Source organism: Schistocerca americana, chromosome 4 (genome assembly GCF_021461395.2).
Source record: "Schistocerca americana isolate TAMUIC-IGC-003095 chromosome 4, iqSchAmer2.1, whole genome shotgun sequence".
NCBI classification, from domain to species: domain Eukaryota; kingdom Metazoa; phylum Arthropoda; class Insecta; order Orthoptera; family Acrididae; genus Schistocerca; species Schistocerca americana.
In genome coordinates this window covers 825,949,273-825,967,076 of record NC_060122.1, presented here as the reverse complement: position 1 = coordinate 825,967,076, position 17,804 = coordinate 825,949,273, and the positions used below count along the sequence as shown (strand labels likewise).

Sequence of the window (17,804 nt, the reverse complement as noted above, 5' to 3'; positions counted from 1 at the left end):
AAAATCAAAATGTGAAACTGGTTGCACAACAGAGGTGGCTGTTTGGGTCCGTGGGGTGAGAGATAACAGAAACAGTAATCACTAGCAGCATTGTAAAATACAAACTTTTAGAACACCACTTCAAATGAGAAAAATGGACTTGTCGGAACTTAGCTGAGTTGGTAAGGTACCAGAACACCAAGCGTTAATAGAAAGCAGTGGTACTCAAATCGTTATAGGCACTGAAAGCTGGCTAAATCCGGAGATATGTTCAGCCGAAGTTTTTGCGAAGGACTTAACGGTGTTCAGAAAGGATAGGCTAAATGCAGTTGGCGATGGCGTGTTTGTTGCTGTTAGAAGTAGCTTATCTTGTAGCGGAATTGAAGTAGAGAGTTCCTGTGAGTTAGTATGGGCAGAGGGTATTCTTGGCAACCGGAATAAATTAATAATTGGATCCTTTTACCGACCTCTCAGCTCAGATGATACAATTGCTGAAATGTTCAAAGAAATGTTGAGTCTAATTTCGTACCCGTCTCATACAACTATAGTTGGCGGGGACCTCAATTTACCGAAATTGTGCAAAACGTATTCTCCGGAAATTCTTTCTAGCAATTAGTTCATAGCCCATTGGAACAGCAAACTGTTGTGAAAACACACTTGACCGTTTAACAACAAATAACCCTGAGCTAATAACAAGCATCAAAACGGATACAGGGATCAGTGAACACAGGGTTCTCGTATTGAGACTGAATAGCACTACTCCCAGATCCTCTAAAATTAAACGAAACAAATACCTATTCAAAAAAGCAGATAAAAAAATTCAGTGGAGGCCTTCCTGAGAGACAATTTCCAAGCCAACAGTGTAAGACTAGACCAGATGTGGCTGAATTCAAAGAAACGGTATTGACACCAATTCAGAGATTTATATCAAATAAATTAACAAACGACGGAGCTCGTCCCTCTTGGTACTAAGAACAGATCAGAACACTTTTGCAGAAACAACCAAAAAAAACATGCCAAATTTAATCGAACGCATAATCCCCAAGATTAACGATCTCTTACAGAAGCTCGAAATTTAGCGTGGACTTCAATGCGAGATGCTTGTAACAGTTTCCACAACGAAATTTTATCTCGAAACCCAGTAGAAAATCCAAAGAGATTCTGGTCGTATGTAAAGTATGCTAGCGGTAAGACACAATCAATGTTTTCTCTGCGCAATAACAATGGAAGTACTATCAATGTCAGTGCTGCTAAAGCTGAGTTACTAAACAGAGCCTTCCGAAATTTCTTCACCAAAAAAGACGAAGCAAATATTCCAGAACTGGAATCAAGGACAGCTGCCAACATGACCTACGTATAAGTAAATATCCTCGGAGTAGTGAAGAAACTTAAATCACTCAATAAGAGCAAGTCTTCCGGTCCACACTGTATGCCAATCTACTTCCTTTCAGAATATGCTGATGCATTAGCTCCGTACTTGGCAATCATATACAACTGCTCGCTCTACTAAAGATCCATACCCAAAGTCTGGAAAGTTGCACAGTTCACACCAATAGTCAAGAAAGGCAATAGGAGTGATCCACTAAACAACAGGCCTATATCATTAACGTCGATATGCAGCAGGATTTTGGAACATATATTGCGTTCGAACATTATGCATTACCTCGAAGAGAATGGTGTATTGACACAGAGACAGCATGGATTTAGGAAACATCGTTCTTGTGAAACACAACTAGCTCTTTATTCACATGAAGTGTTGAGTGCTGTTGACGAAGGATTTCAAATTGATTCCATATTCCTAGATTTCCAGAAGGCCTTTGACACTGTACCGCAGGGGCTGCTTGCCATGAATTTGCTCATGGAATATCAAATCCGTTATGCGACTGAATTCATGATGTACCATCAGAGAGGTCACAGTCTGTAGGAATTGACGGAAAGTCATCGAGTAAAACAGAAGTGGTTTCTGACGATCCCCAAGGTAGTGTTATAGGTCCTATGCTATTCTTTATCTATATACACGATTTGGGAGACAATCCGAGCAGCCGTCTTAGGTTGTTTGCAGATGACGCTGTCGTTTACCTACTAATCAAGTCATCAGAAGATAAAAACAAATTGCAATACGATTTAGAAAAAAATATCTGTATGGTGCAAAAATTGGCAATTGACCTTAAATAACGAAGAATGTGAGGTCAACCACATGACTGCTAAAAGGAACACTACGAAGATAGGAAGTATAATATATTAAAAAACGTCAGTTTTACTACTGTAGTGAGTTATAACAACATTCTGTCGTCTCAAAATATTAGCCATTGAGCGAGTTACCAACATGTCTCCAAACATTCCGTCGTACTTCATCTTTGGGAAAACTGTAACTAGTTTTGAGACTACGTAAAACAAAGTTATGAAATTGAACAGAAAAATGATGGCTCTGCGATTAATAGTTTGTAAATTCCCGCACATACTTTTACAAGATAGATGTACAGTATAATGACCATTGTCATTCACTTCACCGAGCGAGGCGGCGCAGTGGTTAGCACACTGGGAGGACAATGGCTCAAACCCGCGTCCCGCCATCCTGATTTAGGCTTTCCGTGATTTCCCTAAATCATTTCAGGTAAATGCCGGCATGGTTCCTTTGAAAGGGCACGGCCGACTTCTTTCCCCATCCTTCCCTAATCCTATAGGACCGATGACCACGCCGTTTGATCCCCTCCACCAAATTAACCAACCAACCATTCACTTCGTAATATTTACACACAGATAAATACTCTCAAATACAAGACTACTCTCATCTGCTTGGTAACGATATCACTCTTTTCCTTCAGTCTGTATATATTCTGACGTAATCTCAAAAAAATGTATACAAAATTTCTTTTGTATTATTAAAAAACCTTTACCTTTGGATCAAACTATGGATACTTTTTACGTATCTTTCAGTTTAACAAAACGCTGGACGAAGTCTCACCATTGTAATAAAGACGCCATAAACGAAAATACTACAATTAAGATAGACTAAACGGTTTTTCAGAAGTCTCCTGCAAATACGTATAAACCATGCTCGGAAAGACAGAAGCTCAGCATGTAATGGGACAATGTACATCCGTGTAAGCCTTTTGGAATGCAATTTGGTCAGCCGCAACATTTGAATTATACGGCCTCGCGGCGTGCGAGGGAAGGGGGCATCCACCCCGTCTGTGGTCGCTGGCCGAGGGCGTCTTCTGCTCTGCCACGAGCCGTTACGGTAGCGTGGCGGCTTCGTCACCACGACGTCCGTCCGCGTGGTTTCAGACAAATCGCGGCCCAGGTCTGGATTTCTCGCGATCCCGTGACGTCAGCAAGCCACTGACGGTTACAGAGTCGGAAAGTATTGTTCACGTTTGCGCACTCGCTGCGAAAACCGTGAGGTATAGAGGTACCCTGAGGTGCGTGAACAAAATCCTGAATGCATTATGAAGGTAAAATTCTCTAAGTCTGAAATTAATCAAAATGTTTCCAAAAGCGAACAAACAAGCAATAGTTCTTCAGTGACAAACAAATTTAACGTTCATGTATCCCACAAACGAGTAATTAAGCTCCTCTATGTATGCAATTAATAACAACAATCCTTAAAAGTGAGTTGGATTTCGAAATCTGAATAAAGTTAAATTCGGCTTGAAGCTAGTTCCTCAGTTCTACGAATTGAGAACCAAGTCCACACACTCTCTAGTTTATGTCGCGGAAAGAAAACACTTTCGAAGTACACGAATCACAAAAAGTTTTGCATAACTCGGTTCCCAGAACTCCCGAAGATGTTGACTGTGGATATTGTATCACAGACACAGTCCCTTTGACGATTCAGAGATGTCACTAAACCCATCCAACGATGTAAACAACCATGCATGAGCAGCGCTTATTAGATAGAGGGGGTCCGACAGCCGATCAGTTCCAGTCATTCCACCAGGAAGAAGGTACACGACTCGTGTTGTCTGTTGTGCAACCATGCCTAGACGGTCAGTACCGCGGTTCGATCGCGTCCGCATTGTTACTTTGTGCCAGGAAGGGCTCTCAACAAGGGAAGTGTCCAAGCGTCTCAGAGTGAGCCAAAGCAATGTTGTTCGGACATGGAGGAGATACAGAGAGACAGGAACTGTCGATGACATGCCTCGCTCAGGCCGCCCAAGGGCTGCTATTGTAATGTATGATCGCTACCTGTAGATTATGGCTCGGAGGAACCCTGACAGCAACGCCACCATGTTGAATAATGGTTTTCGTGCAACCACAGGACGTCGTGTTACGACTCAAACTGTGTGCAGTAGTCTGCATGGTGCACACCTTCACTACCGACGTCCATGGCGAGGCCCATCTTTGGAACCACGACACCATGTAGCATGGTACAGATGGGCCCAACAACATACCGTATGGACCGCTCAGGATTGGCATCACGTTCTCTTCACCTATGAGTGTCGCATATTCCTGCAACCAGACAATCGTCGGAGGCGTGTTTGTAGGCAACCCGGTCAGACTGAACGCCTTAGACACACTGTCCAGCGAGTGCAGCAAGGTGGAGGTTCCCTGCTGTTTTGGGGTGGCATTATGTGGCGCCGTACGCCGCTGGTGGTCATGTAGAGCGCCGTAACAGCTGTACGATACGTGTCTGCCATCCTCCGACCGATTGAGCAACCGTATCAGCAGGATATTGACGAGGTATTCGTCTTCATGGCCGACAATTGCGCCCCCCCCCCCCCCCATCGTACACATCTTGTGAATGACTTCCTCCATGATAGCGACATCGCTCGACTAGAGTGGCGAGCATGTTCTCCAGACATGATCCCTATCCGAACATGCCTGTGATAGATTGAAAAGAGCTGTTCATGGACGACGTGACCCAGCAAACACTCTGAGGGATCTACGCCGAATCGCCGTTGAGGAGTGTGACAATCTGGACCAAGAGTGCCTTGATGAACTTATGGATAGTATGCCATGACGAATACAAGCATGCAACAATGTAAGAGGACGTGTTACTGGGTATTAGAGGTACCGGTGTGTACAGCGATCTAGTCCACCACCTCTGAAAGTCTCGCTGTATGGTGGTACAATATGCAATGTGTGGTTTTCATGAGCAATAAAAAGGGCGAAAATTATGTTTATGTTGATATCTGTTCCAGTTTTCTGTACAGGTTCCGGAACTCTCGGGACCGAGGTGATGCAAAACTTTTGTTAATGTGTGAATCATGCAGCGGTACTCCACAGGAGAAGCATGGACTGTCAAACAGCTCAAAAAAATTTCAAAGTCCAGCAAGGACAGATGTACAAAGTAAAGTGTTGACACTATCTTCTCGCTGAAGAAAAGAAACAGTAGAAATTATACCAATTTGCAGCTTGCATGTCACGGATCACTTTTAAGGTCCAGGTAGTGGAGGCGGCGTGCTGTCCTGGAAAATGGTGGCGAAGCCCAGAGCAAGGCGTAGCGGAGATCTTCTGGTCGATTTCTCGCTGCAATTGAACTGCTCTGCTACGTTTGCGCACTGGCGTAAATAGCTGTCGCACGAAAGGATCCGTGCGGTCCTGCTTTTGGCACGTGACCCCACATGTGCAGCAAAAGGTGTGGCACGCCTACAATGTCTATAGTCGCCATGTGCGGTGCCTGGTGGTCTGGATGGAATGCTCTCGCTGGAACCTGCTGGTCTGCCGCCGAGTTCCAGAGTTCAGAGTTCCCACGGGACTAGTTCCATCGGGGCGGAACTCGCAGCAGCCCAGACGACTTCGAAGTTGTGCGAGTAGCCGTCGGCGAGAGTATAATCACGGTACCTGCTGGCCGTATTTGGAACTGGACGGTAGTGCCGTGACACATGGAAATCGTGCACCCCATACTCCAGACATTAATGCTAAGAAGCTTGGTACTCGCACAGTTATTAGCTTCCGTGTTATAACGTGTTAACGTTCAAATTCTGAAGGTGTCAGGGGTAAAATACAGGGAGCGAAAGACTATTTACAGTTTGTACAGAAACCAGATGGCATTTATAAGAGTCGAGGGACATGAAAGGGAAACAGTGGTTGGGAAGGGAGTGAGACAGGGTTGTAGCCGGTCCCCTATGTTATTCAATCTGTATATTGAGCAAGCAGTAAAGGAAACAAAAGAAAAATTCGGAGTAGGTATTAAAATGCATGGAGAAGAAATGAAAACTTTGAGGTTCACTGGTGACATTGTAATTCTGTCAGAGACAGCAAAGGACTTGGAAGAGCAGTTGAACGGAATGAACAGTGTCTTGAAAGGACGATATGAGATGAACATCAACAAAAGCAAAATGAGGATAATGGAATGTAGTCGAATTAAGTCGGGTGATGCTGAGGGAATTAGATTAGGAAATGAGACACTTAAAGTAGTAAAGGAGTTTTGCTATCTGGGGAGCAAAATAGCTGATGATGGTCGAAGTAGAGAGGATATAAAATGTAGACTGGCAATGGTAAGGAAAGCATTTCTGAAGAAGAGAAATTTGTTAACATCGAGTATAGATTTAAGTGTCAGGATGTCGTTTCTCAAATATTTTTATGGAGTGTAGCCATGTATGGAAGTGAAACATGGACGATGAATATTTTGGACTAGAAGAGAATATAATCTTTCGAAATGTGGTGCTACAGAAGAATGCTGAAGATTAGATGGGTAGATCACATAACAAGTCAGAAGGTATTGAATAGAATTGGGGAGAAGAGGAGCTTGTGGCACAACTTGACTATAAGAAGGGATCAGTTGGTAGGACATGTTCTGAGGCATCAAGGGATCACCAATTTAGTATTGGAGGGCAGCGTGGAGGGTAAAAATCGTAGAGGGAGACCAAGAGATGAATACACTAAACAGATTCAGAAGGATGTAGGTTGCAGTAGGTACTGGGAGATAAAGAAGCTTGCACAGGATAGAGTAGCATGGAGAGCTGCATCAAACCAGTCTCAGGACTGAAGACCACAACAACAACAACGTGTTAAATGGGGAGAGTGTAATCATAGCCGCCCGGTAGATGTAGAAGCAGATGCAGGTGTCGGCCTGGTGCGCAGGGCGCTGTTCTCGCCGGAGGAGGCGTCGCTGCTGCTGGGGGAGCTGGAGGACGCGGACGAAGACGAGGACGAGGACGGAGAGGCGGCGCTGGCGGACGTGGCGGCGCACGAGCAGACGGGCATCGTGTACGGCGCGGACGCGGGCAGCGGCCGGCCGCGCTTCGTGCACCGCACCTTCACCGAGTACTTCGCGGCGCTCTTCTTCTGCTGGGGCTACCTGCCGCAGCCGCGGCGCAGGGCCCGCGCGCCCCTGCCGCACCGGCAGCCCTCGCACCTGCGCTGCTGCGCGGCCGCCGCCGCCGCGGAGGAGCGCCCGCGGGCCGTGCTGGCGGCCGCGCTCGCCAGGGACGACCTCGAGTTCTTCAGGGACATGCTGGCCAGGATGCTCTGCAAGGTGACGCGCGCCGCACTCCGCCGCCTCCCACACTGTCGTCTACTGCCCCCTCCCCTCCCTCCCCCATCACCTCCTGGGAGCGCAAGGGAACAGCAAACACACACGGGCAATTCCAAATATACACGTCTTTACCGAAAACAGCCGTTTACTATACAGTAGTTCCTCGTTTAGTCCGACTAGGTGGGGCTGCATGTAAGTTACCTGGATTATCGAAAATCTGGAAACTTGTAAGGAATTACACTGACAGTGGTTGAGCACTATACACTGCGGTGAAAAAAAGTCATGGGATAGCGATATGCACATATACAGACGGTAGTATCGCATACACGAGTTATAAAAGGGCAGTGCATTGACTGAGCTGTCATATGTGCTCAGGTGATTCACGTGATTATAGCGACATGATGGGAATTACTACACTTCGAGCGTGGGATGGTAGTAGGAGCAAGACGCGTGAGATATTCTGTTTCTGAAATCGTTAGGGAATTCAATATTCCGAGATCCACAGTGTGAAGAGTGTTGTGAGAATACCAGATGCCAGGCGTAACCTCTCATCACCGACAACGCAGTGGCCGACGGCCTTCACTTAACGACCGAGAGCAGCGGCGTTTGTGTAGAGATGGTCAGTACCGACACACAAGCTACACTGCGTGAAACAACCGCAGAAAGCAATGTGGTACGTTCAACGAGCTTATCCGTTAGCACAGTGTGGCGAAATTTGGCGCTAACGGGCTATGGCAGACAACCGACGCGAGTGCCTTTGCTAAAAGCACATCGCCTGTACTGCCTCTGGTCAGGTGAGTCCCGATTTCTCTTGGTAAGACCTGATGGTAGGATTCGAGTCTGGCGCAGGCCTCACGAGGCCAAGTTGTCAACAAGACACTCTGCAAGCTGGTGGTCGCTCCGTAATGGTGTGGGCTGTGTTTACATGGAATGGACTTGGTCCTCTGGTCCAACTGACCCGATCATTGACTCTAAATGGTTATTTTCGGCTAGTTGGTGACCATTTCCAACCACTCTTGGACTTCATGTTCCCAAACAATGACATCATGTCACCAGACCAGATCTTCACGACCGGTTTGAAGAACATTCTCAACAGTTCCAGAAAATGATTTAGCAACCTACATCGTCTGTCATAAATTCCATCGAACATACATGTGACGTAATCGAGAGGTCGTTTCATGCACAAAACCGTTCACCGGGAACACTTTCGCAATAGATAGCTATAGATGCAGCATGGCTTAATATTTCTGCAGGGAGCTTTCAGCGACTTGTTGAGTCCATTCCACATCGACCTACTCCAGTAGGCCGGCAGGTCTGACACGATGTTAGGAGCTGTCCCATGACTTTTTTCACTTCAGTGTGTATGTCAACACGCGAATTATAGACTACTAGCTGAGAATAGTCCGCTTCGCTGTCTGTGGTATCCACCAAATACTTTTGGCGTCTATCACCAATATGGCAGGAAGAGAACCCCCTACCATCCACAGTACTTACTGTTATGAGGGCGCTGGCTTGTACGCAGCAGCAACCATACAGCCACATCACAGGGCCACATAATTTTAGGCAAACTACAGCAAAATTTATGTCAACACAGCTTAACAACACTTTATAATAATTTATTAACCCTTAACTGCCCGAATTTTTCAAAATTGGAGATTTAAATTTATTTTCAATTTTTTGACTTATTGTGCATCTAAGTAGTGCATATAACCTATTATTTGACCCTTCTCTGTCTTAGTTTGTCTGTAACATAACGTGTCCGTATGGACACACTGGGCACTCAGATGCATATTTGAAATACACTCCTGGAAATTGAAATAAGAACACCGTGAATTCATTGTCCCAGGAAGGGGAAACTTTATTGACACATTCCTGGGGTCAGATACATCACATGATCACACTGACAGAACCACAGGCACATAGACACAGGCAACAGAGCATGCACAATGTCGGCACTAGTACAGTGTATATCCACCTTTCGCAGCAATGCAGGCTGCTATTCTCCCATGGAGACGATCGTAGAGATGCTGGATGTAGTCCTGTGGAACGGCTTGCCATGCCATTTCCACCTGGCGCCTCAGTTGGACCAGCGTTCGTGCTGGACGTGCAGACCGCGTGAGACGACGCTTCATCCAGTCCCAAACATGCTCAATGGGGGACAGATCCGGAGATCTTGCTGGCCAGGGTAGTTGACTTACACCTTCTAGAGCACGCTGGGTGGCACGGGATACATGCGGACGTGCATTGTCCTGTTGGAACAGCAAGTTCCCTTGCCGGTCTAGGAATGGTAGAACGATGGGTTCGATGACAGTTTGGATGTACCGTGCACTATTCAGTGTCCCCTCGACGATCACCAGTGGTGTACGGCCAGTGTAGGAGATCGCTCCCCACACCATGATGCCGGGTGTTGGCCCTGTGTGCCTCGGTCGTATGCAGTCCTGATTGTGGCGCTCACCTGCACGGCGCCAAACACGCATACGACCGTCATTGGCACCAAGGCAGAAGCGACTCTCATCGCTGAAGACGACACGTCTCCATTCGTCCCTCCATTCACGCCTGTCGCGACACCACTGGAGGCGGGCTGCACGATGTTGGGGCGTGAGCGGAAGACGACCTAACGGTGTGCGGGACCGGAGACGGTTGCGAATGGTCCTCGCCGATACCCCAGGAGCAACAGTGTTCCTAATTTGCTGGGAAGTGGCGGTGCGGTCCCCTACGGCACTGCGTAGGATCCTACGGTCTTGGCGTGCATCCGTGCGTCGCTGCGGTCCGGTCCCAGGTCGACGGGCACTTGCACCTTCCGCCGACCACTTGCGACAACATCGATGTACTGTGGAGACCTCACGCCCCACGTGTTGAGCAATTCGGCGGTACGTCCACCCGGCCTCCCGCATGCCCACTATACGCCCTCGCTCAAAGTCCGTCAACTGCACATACGGTTCACGTCCACGCTGTCGCGGCATGCTACCAGTGTTAAAGACTGCGATGGAGCTCCGTATGCCACGGCAAACTGGCTGACACTGACGGCGGCGGTGCACAAATGCTGCGCAGCTAGCGCCATTCGACGGCCAACACCGCGGTTCCTGGTGTGTCCGCTGTGGCGTGCGTGTGATCATTGCTTGTTACAGCCCTCTCACAGTGTCCGGAGCAAGTATGGTGGGTCTGACACACCGGTGTCAATGTGTTCTTTTTTCCATTTCCAGGAGTGTATTTTCTGTGATATTGAAATACATTTGAAGATATGTTTTATTAATCAGATTTTTAATGCAACTAAGGCTAAATGTGAACAAAATAATTTTTACAAACCAATTTATAACACCATACACAAAATAATTCACAATCATTTGTTTTACTGACTTTCATGTGACATTTCAAAGCATTATAGACACAGTCCTACATCACATTTCCCACATTTTAGGTGAACAGCTGATGATTTTTGTTTGCAGTACTAACCTACACATCTTATCTTCTTCTCAGTTTTCTTGATACAGTGCTTTATACCATCATATCTGATATCACTTGGAACACGCGATTTGTATCCACACATAGGACTAATAGACGGCCTGCCTGCTCCTTTTACGGGATTCATATATCTTTTAAGGTAAACTTGTACAATTTCTCTTCTGAATTCATGTTGAGTAGTCCTAGCTACCATTCCTTTCTTCAGCTGCCACGCCTTATGTACAGATACGTCAATCAGCCAAGAAAGTAAAGCCCAGTACCACTTCTCGATTCAAATGTTTATTCTGCACATGGCAATGTTTTCATCCATCCTATCCACTCCTTCAATGTGTTTATTATAGGCTGTGATAATTTGAGGACGTTGTACTTGAACTGTCTTCTTCTCCTTTGCGGAATATCTTTTTACAAATGATACAGGTTCAACTCCTTCACAGGTAGAAGCTACAGTAACCACTGAATTGTCCACCCATTTTGTGATTATAATCCTGACATCCTTGCAAAGTGAGGATTCAAAATACCCCCTTTCCTTTTTAACTAGCGCTTTCTTTGAGGAAACTGGGCACGATTTGGGAACTCTATTTTCTCTGATAGTGTCTGTTGCACCATAGCCCTTTTCTCTCAGATATCACAGAACAGAAAGCCCTGTAAATAGATTGACAAAGAAAAAGTGGAATGGCAGTAGCTTTACATCCAGTGTCAAATCATCTATCATCTGCTATTCCTCCTTCATCCTCATCACCCGAATTCTCATCCATGAGGACTGCTGGATCACGGGGCGTGATGTAAATTCCATCAGCCTGAGGAGTGTTTGAATCCTCAAACAGGATGTGTAAAACATCCTGCACAGTCAAACCAGGCTCCAAAGATTCTGCCAGACCTGTGTTATGATATGAAAAGAGAAAAAGAAACGAAATCATTTTTGACCCTGCAACTGCCCAGCGTGTCCATATGGACACGGTTGAAATAAGCACTTCATAAACAAACAGGGAATCAATGGATAACAACTTTTCTCAAATGAAAATCTTTATAAACATAATTAGATATACTGCAAACAGTTTCACATGCCAGAATGAAGAAGTTCTTTACGAAACACTACTTACTTTACATCAACATGCTCCATTGCGGACATCAAAGCACTTCCTGAAATACAGGCTGTCACAATCACAGTGTAAATGGTAACAATGAAGTGCTAACACAATGTACGTAAAATTCAAACCCTCCCTGAAAACAATACGTGGCCGCCAACGCTAAAAATAATTGTAAGCCAACAATAAAGTAAAAACAAAACTAGTCAACAATTGTGTCCATATGTACACGCTGGGAAGTTATGGGTTAACACAAATTATACATTACATACCTTGACTGTAGTGGTTGTAGTTCAAAACTCATCCGCAGCGATCGAGCTTTCAATTCTGGTCTGATCCTAAATCTAGTGAACGATGACCAGCATGACTAATGGAATGTCCAGTTCGCTTCTACTTGGCGGCTGCTGAAGACACGGCCCTGATGCTGTCCTGGGGTACTGCTGATAACTGACTCACTGTGATCAAACCACACATCTGCTTACATTCGCATATGGCGTGTAGATGTCCACCTGGGAACTATTTAGATGACGCAAGGCGGAAGCATAAGACAGTCTCCGTTACCTGCTCCATCTACGGTGCCCTCCCTGTGTAGACTGTCTCTCATATCTTCTGGAGGACACATCAGATTCCCAATTGGAACAAAATATGCAGTTAATCGTCTCATTTGTACAGCATCTAATTTTTTCAAAAAATTTTGTTGTACACTACATTCGGTGTTTCTGTTTTTAGAGCAAAGACGAATAAGTTTTTAGGCTGTCCGACACATCAACACACTACTTATAGTTGGCCATGCAGGAAACACTATTCTTTTCAGGCTCCACTGCATTGCTTTATTTACCCTTGTACATTAAAATAAGTCATACAGTACGTCAGTATTTCCCCAAATTCGAGCTTTTTAAAAGAGAATGATAAGTCAGTTGAATCGAGGGGAATTCGTGGCATGAACACTCACTTCTCTCCTTCTTTTCTGGTTGATATTTTCTCTTCCGTGACATTGTTTAGAACCTTTGTGCGAGAGCGTAACGGGAGCACCGACCGAATTCAGCAATTCTGTTACGGAGCTCACGCTTTTCTCTTGTTTTGTCGCTGTTTTTGCTGCTCTTGGTATCATATTCACTATTTAATGATTTGTTTACTGAACTATCTCATTTTTTGTTGGCAAAATTGTCCTCTCAGACAACCATTCTTTGTTTAAGTAGTTTCGTTCCTTATCCGGATACACTTTTTCCGTCAGCTGGTCCTCTCTCTTTAGCACGGTGCACGATTCACGGGTTAAGAGGAACTTGCCAGAGTTCAGACCAACACTGTAATTGGCAATCGAAAAGTTTCTGTTCTAAAGCTACACTAACTACTTGCTTACATGTCGGTGCTTATACTCCCTCATCGGAATCGCGTTGGGATGCATATAAGCCGCAGCAACGTGCTCAGACGGAATCTTTTTGATCGTTCCTTATACGGGGTGATACAGCGGCCGCTATCCAGGGTTTTCATGCAACTCGCAACGCCTACAAATACCTGGGACAAGACTTTCACATTCTCTCGCTCGGTACTCGCAAAGTATTATCCCAACAGAAAAAATGAACGGGGCCTTTCGGTAGGAAACTTAATGTATTTACATTTCGTACTGAGATACGCTTTCGCTAGAGGCCGTAGTTTTCCAATTATTCAAGCGCGCGCGTTTCTCTTGAATAACTCGAAAACCGTGGCCTCCAGAAAAATCTTCTCCTGCTACAAAATTTAAGTGCATTCAATTTACTACAAAAAGGTTCTGTTCATTTTTTCTGTAGGACTAATAGTTTGCGCGCAACAAGCGGGAAAACGTGAAAATCTCGCTTGTGGTTCTACTGCATAAAACCTATTGACAGGGACAGCTCCATCACCCTATATTTGCATATCCAACTTTCATTTTACACGATTCCTGAATATTGTAAAACATTCGAAAACATTTGTTAACACCGCAGAATATTCTTAAAAGCTCGATAACGTTATGGAACAAATTCTAACGCTTTCCATTGAAAAATACATTGATGCGAAATGGACAGAAGATGCCTTCGTCACTACCACGATGACATGGCGACCACGTCAAACACTGGTAACTCCACAACTAAGCTGCGCTCCAGAAAAACGTCCACCGGTAGTTGAAAAGCAGTACTTTCGTGTTTGACTTCATATTACTCAATTTTTTGTTTGAATCTTGATATTTTTAGAATCCTACATGAGTCAGAACCATTAATCAAGTGTTTGTAAGAAATATTTGTATGGAAAGAATTTTATTTGCCACATTTAATAAAAGGTACACGGCAAACTCAACACGTTTTGAAAATCTTGTTGACAACCTGTTTCATAGTTGTCATTTTCTAAACAATCTGAAAAAGTGTCCCGTGCCAGTAACTTACCGTTACGCCACCAGACGGCATAAAACTGCTCCTCTGAGGCATGTTCTGCCTATTAACAGTTGCTAAAGTGTGAAAAATTCTTTTTCGTATTGAATATGATGAAAAGAAGTCATAGTAAGTTTCAGGTTGATATCTTGTATGTTCATTGTTATTAAACACGATTGTTTAGGCGTTACTATGCTTTGAAATATATGTAACAGGTCCCCACAGAATATGCAACCTAAGATTTTCGTATTAGGGTATGGGAAGATAGTAAGAAATTTTTTGTAGTTGGTAGGAATATCTTTTTTGACTGGACTCTGCAACAGCTGTCACCACACGAACCATATACTGAACAATGTAAGAACCTATTTTACTATCAAAAACAGTCTTGATCACAATTTATGTATTACGGGACTGGTTTTGACCACTACTGTGATCATCTTCAGACCAATGAGTAAGAACCTCCTTCTGGTGGCAACCATGTCAAACACTGGTAACTCCACAAGTAAACTGCGGTCCAGAAAAACATCCACAGGTAGTTGAAAAGCAATATCTTCTTGTTTTACTTCAGTGTTATACAATTTTTTTGTTTGAATCTTGATATTTTTAGAATCCTGCATGAGTCAGAACCAGTTATCAATTAGTAGTGATTTACCACCAGAAAGAGGTTCTTACCCATTGGTCTGAAGGCGACCACAGTAGTGGTCGAAACTGGTCACTGTAATAAATAAATTGTGGTCAAGACTGTTTTTGATAGTAAATATTTGTAACACATTGATTACTCTTCACTCCCACAATGTATTCAAAAGTAATGGGAGAACGTGCCTGACAAAGAAAGTGAAGCACTCAGAAGACAAAGTCAGAAGTTTCCAGAATGAGATTTTCACTCTGCAGCAGAGTGTGCGCTGATATGAAACACCCTGGCAAATTAAAACTGTGTGGCGGACCAAGACTCGAACTGGGGACCTTTGCCTTTCGCGGGCAAGTGCTTTACCATCTGAGCTACCCAAGCACGACTCACGCCCCGTCCTCACAGCTTTACTTCTGCCTACCTTCCAAACTCATTCTGAAAACATCCCCCATCAGCCATACAATATCCCAGTTAACTCACCTCCTGTTCGAAGACTGTACCGTCCATCTAGGAGCCAAGGACCCACTATTTTCCCACATTCAAACATCTCAGCTTTACTCAGTACAGCCTTACCAGCCATTCTGAGGCATTCCCTTACCTACAGACATTCTATTTTGTTCAGTATATTACCGTGCCAGATTTTAGCTTTTACTGAGGTGACTTTGGCTCATATGGGACAACCTACGAAAAGCAGAAACCATCTTCTGTCTCCTGCTGTAGCTACTTCTTATCTCCAATGTTTCACATAGATGTCTGGAGCTGTCCAGTCTTCCTGTTTTACCGCACTGTTTGCCTAGTGCCCTCACGCTGACCCTCACGACAGGACATGCCTCTGCACGTGGCGGTCATCCAGGACGAGGAGGAGGAGGTGGTGCGGCTGGCGCAGCAGGCTGCGGCGGCCACGGCGCCGGACACCGGGGGCCGCTCGCCGCTGCACCTGGCCGCCATCTACAACTCGGCCAGGGCCGCCCGCGTACTGCTGGAGCAGGTGAGCGCCCGCTCTGCTCCGCTCTCCCTCTCTGAAATTTCCTCTTGAAAGAGCGCGTGGGGTAAAGAGGCAAACCTCGGATGTGCAGCACGGAATTACGATGCCAGTTTCAGGTTCTCAGCGTTAACTACAGGCGGCAGTGTTATCCTACTTCTTTTTTCTTTCAGTAAGTTAGATAAATGTCTCATAATGATTTATTTAAAACGACCTAGCTCTGTTTATAAAGCTGGTCAAGATGTGAGTGTTGACGGTACCTGCGCCAACAGATAAAACTAACGCGCTGTTACCAAATTACCGAGGGGAGTAGCGCAGTGGATAGCATCCTGGACTCGCATTCGGCAGGACGACGGTTCAAACCTGCTTCCGGCCTTCCTGATTTAGATTTTCTGTGATTTCCCTAAATTGCTTAAGGCAAATTCCAGGATATATGAAATATAATTTGCAGTTGTGAATATTAACGACTATCAGCTGCATAATGAAATGACAGCAATATATGTAATGAGTGTATGAGTACAAGTTGTAGACAAATGGTTGATGACATGTGGAAGTTTGGGTCTGGACGTGAGTCTTGCACAGATAGCCAAATGGTAAGGCGACCACTCGCGATAAATGAGAAATCCGAGTTGGAGTCCCAATCCAGCACGAATTTGCGTTGTCGTCATTGCATTCTACAGCTGATGGTTATCTACACTCCTGGAAATTGAAATAAGAACACCGTGAATTCATTGTCCCAGGAAGGGGAAACTTTATTGACACATTCCTGGGGTCAGATACATCACATGATCACACTGACAGAACCACAGGCACATAGACACAGGCAACAGAGCATGCACAATGTCGGCACTAGTACAGTGTATATCCACCTTTCGCAGCAATGCAGGCTGCTATTCTCCCATGGAGACGATCGTAGAGATGCTGGATGTAGTCCTGTGGAACGGTTTGCCATGCCATTTCCACCTGGCGCCTCAGTTGGACCAGCGTTCGTGCTGGACGTGCAGACCGCGTGAGACGACGCTTCATCCAGTCCCAAACATGCTCAATGGGGGACAGATCCGGAGATCTTGCTGGCCAGGGTAGTTGACTTACACCTTCTAGAGCACGTTGGGTGGCACGGGATACATGCAGACGTGCATTGTCCTGTTGGAACAGCAAGTTCCCTTGCCGGTCTAGGAATGGTAGAACGATGGGTTCGATGACGGTTTGGATGTACCGTGCACTATTCAGTGTCCCCTCGACGATCACCAGTGGTGTACGGCCAGTGTAGGAGATCGCTCCCCACACCATGATGCCGGGTGTTGGCCCTGTGTGCCTCGGTCGTATGCAGTCCTGATTGTGGCGCTCACCTGCACGGCGCCAAACACGCATACGACCATCATTGGCACCAAGGCAGAAGCGACTCTCATCGCTGAAGACGACACGTCTCCATTCGTCCCTGCATTCACGCCTGTCGCGACACCACTGGAGGCGGGCTGCACGATGTTGGGGCGTGAGCGGAAGACGACCTAACGGTGTGCGGGACCGTAGCCCAGCTTCATGAGGAGGTTGCGAATGGTCCTCGCCGATACCCAAGGAGCAACAGTGTCCCTAATTTGCTGGGAAGTGGCTGTGCGGTCCCCTACGGCACTGCGCAGGATCCTACGGTCTTGGCGTGCATCCGTGCGTCGCTGCGGTCCGGTCCCAGGTCGACGGGCACTTGCACCTTCCGCCGACCACTGGCGACAACATCGATGTACTGTGGAGACCTCACGCCCCACGTGTTGAGCAATTCGGCGGTACGTCCACCCGGCCTCCCGCATGCCCACTATACGCCCTCGCTCAAAGTCCGTCAACTGCACATACGGTTCACGTCCACGCTGTC

General features: G+C 45.9%; 1 protein-coding gene across 1 annotated transcript in view; it reads left to right on the top strand.

The window, feature by feature from the left end:
• LOC124613835 overlaps window positions 1-17,804 on the top strand; it is a 347,299-nt gene that overhangs the window by 246,750 nt on the left and 82,745 nt on the right. Inside the window, exons 13-14 of the mRNA XM_047142557.1 lie at window positions 7,009-7,246; window positions 15,782-15,946. Of these exons, the coding sequence (XP_046998513.1) occupies window positions 7,009-7,246; window positions 15,782-15,946 (403 nt within the window). The remainder of the gene's footprint in view (window positions 1-7,008; window positions 7,247-15,781; window positions 15,947-17,804) is intronic.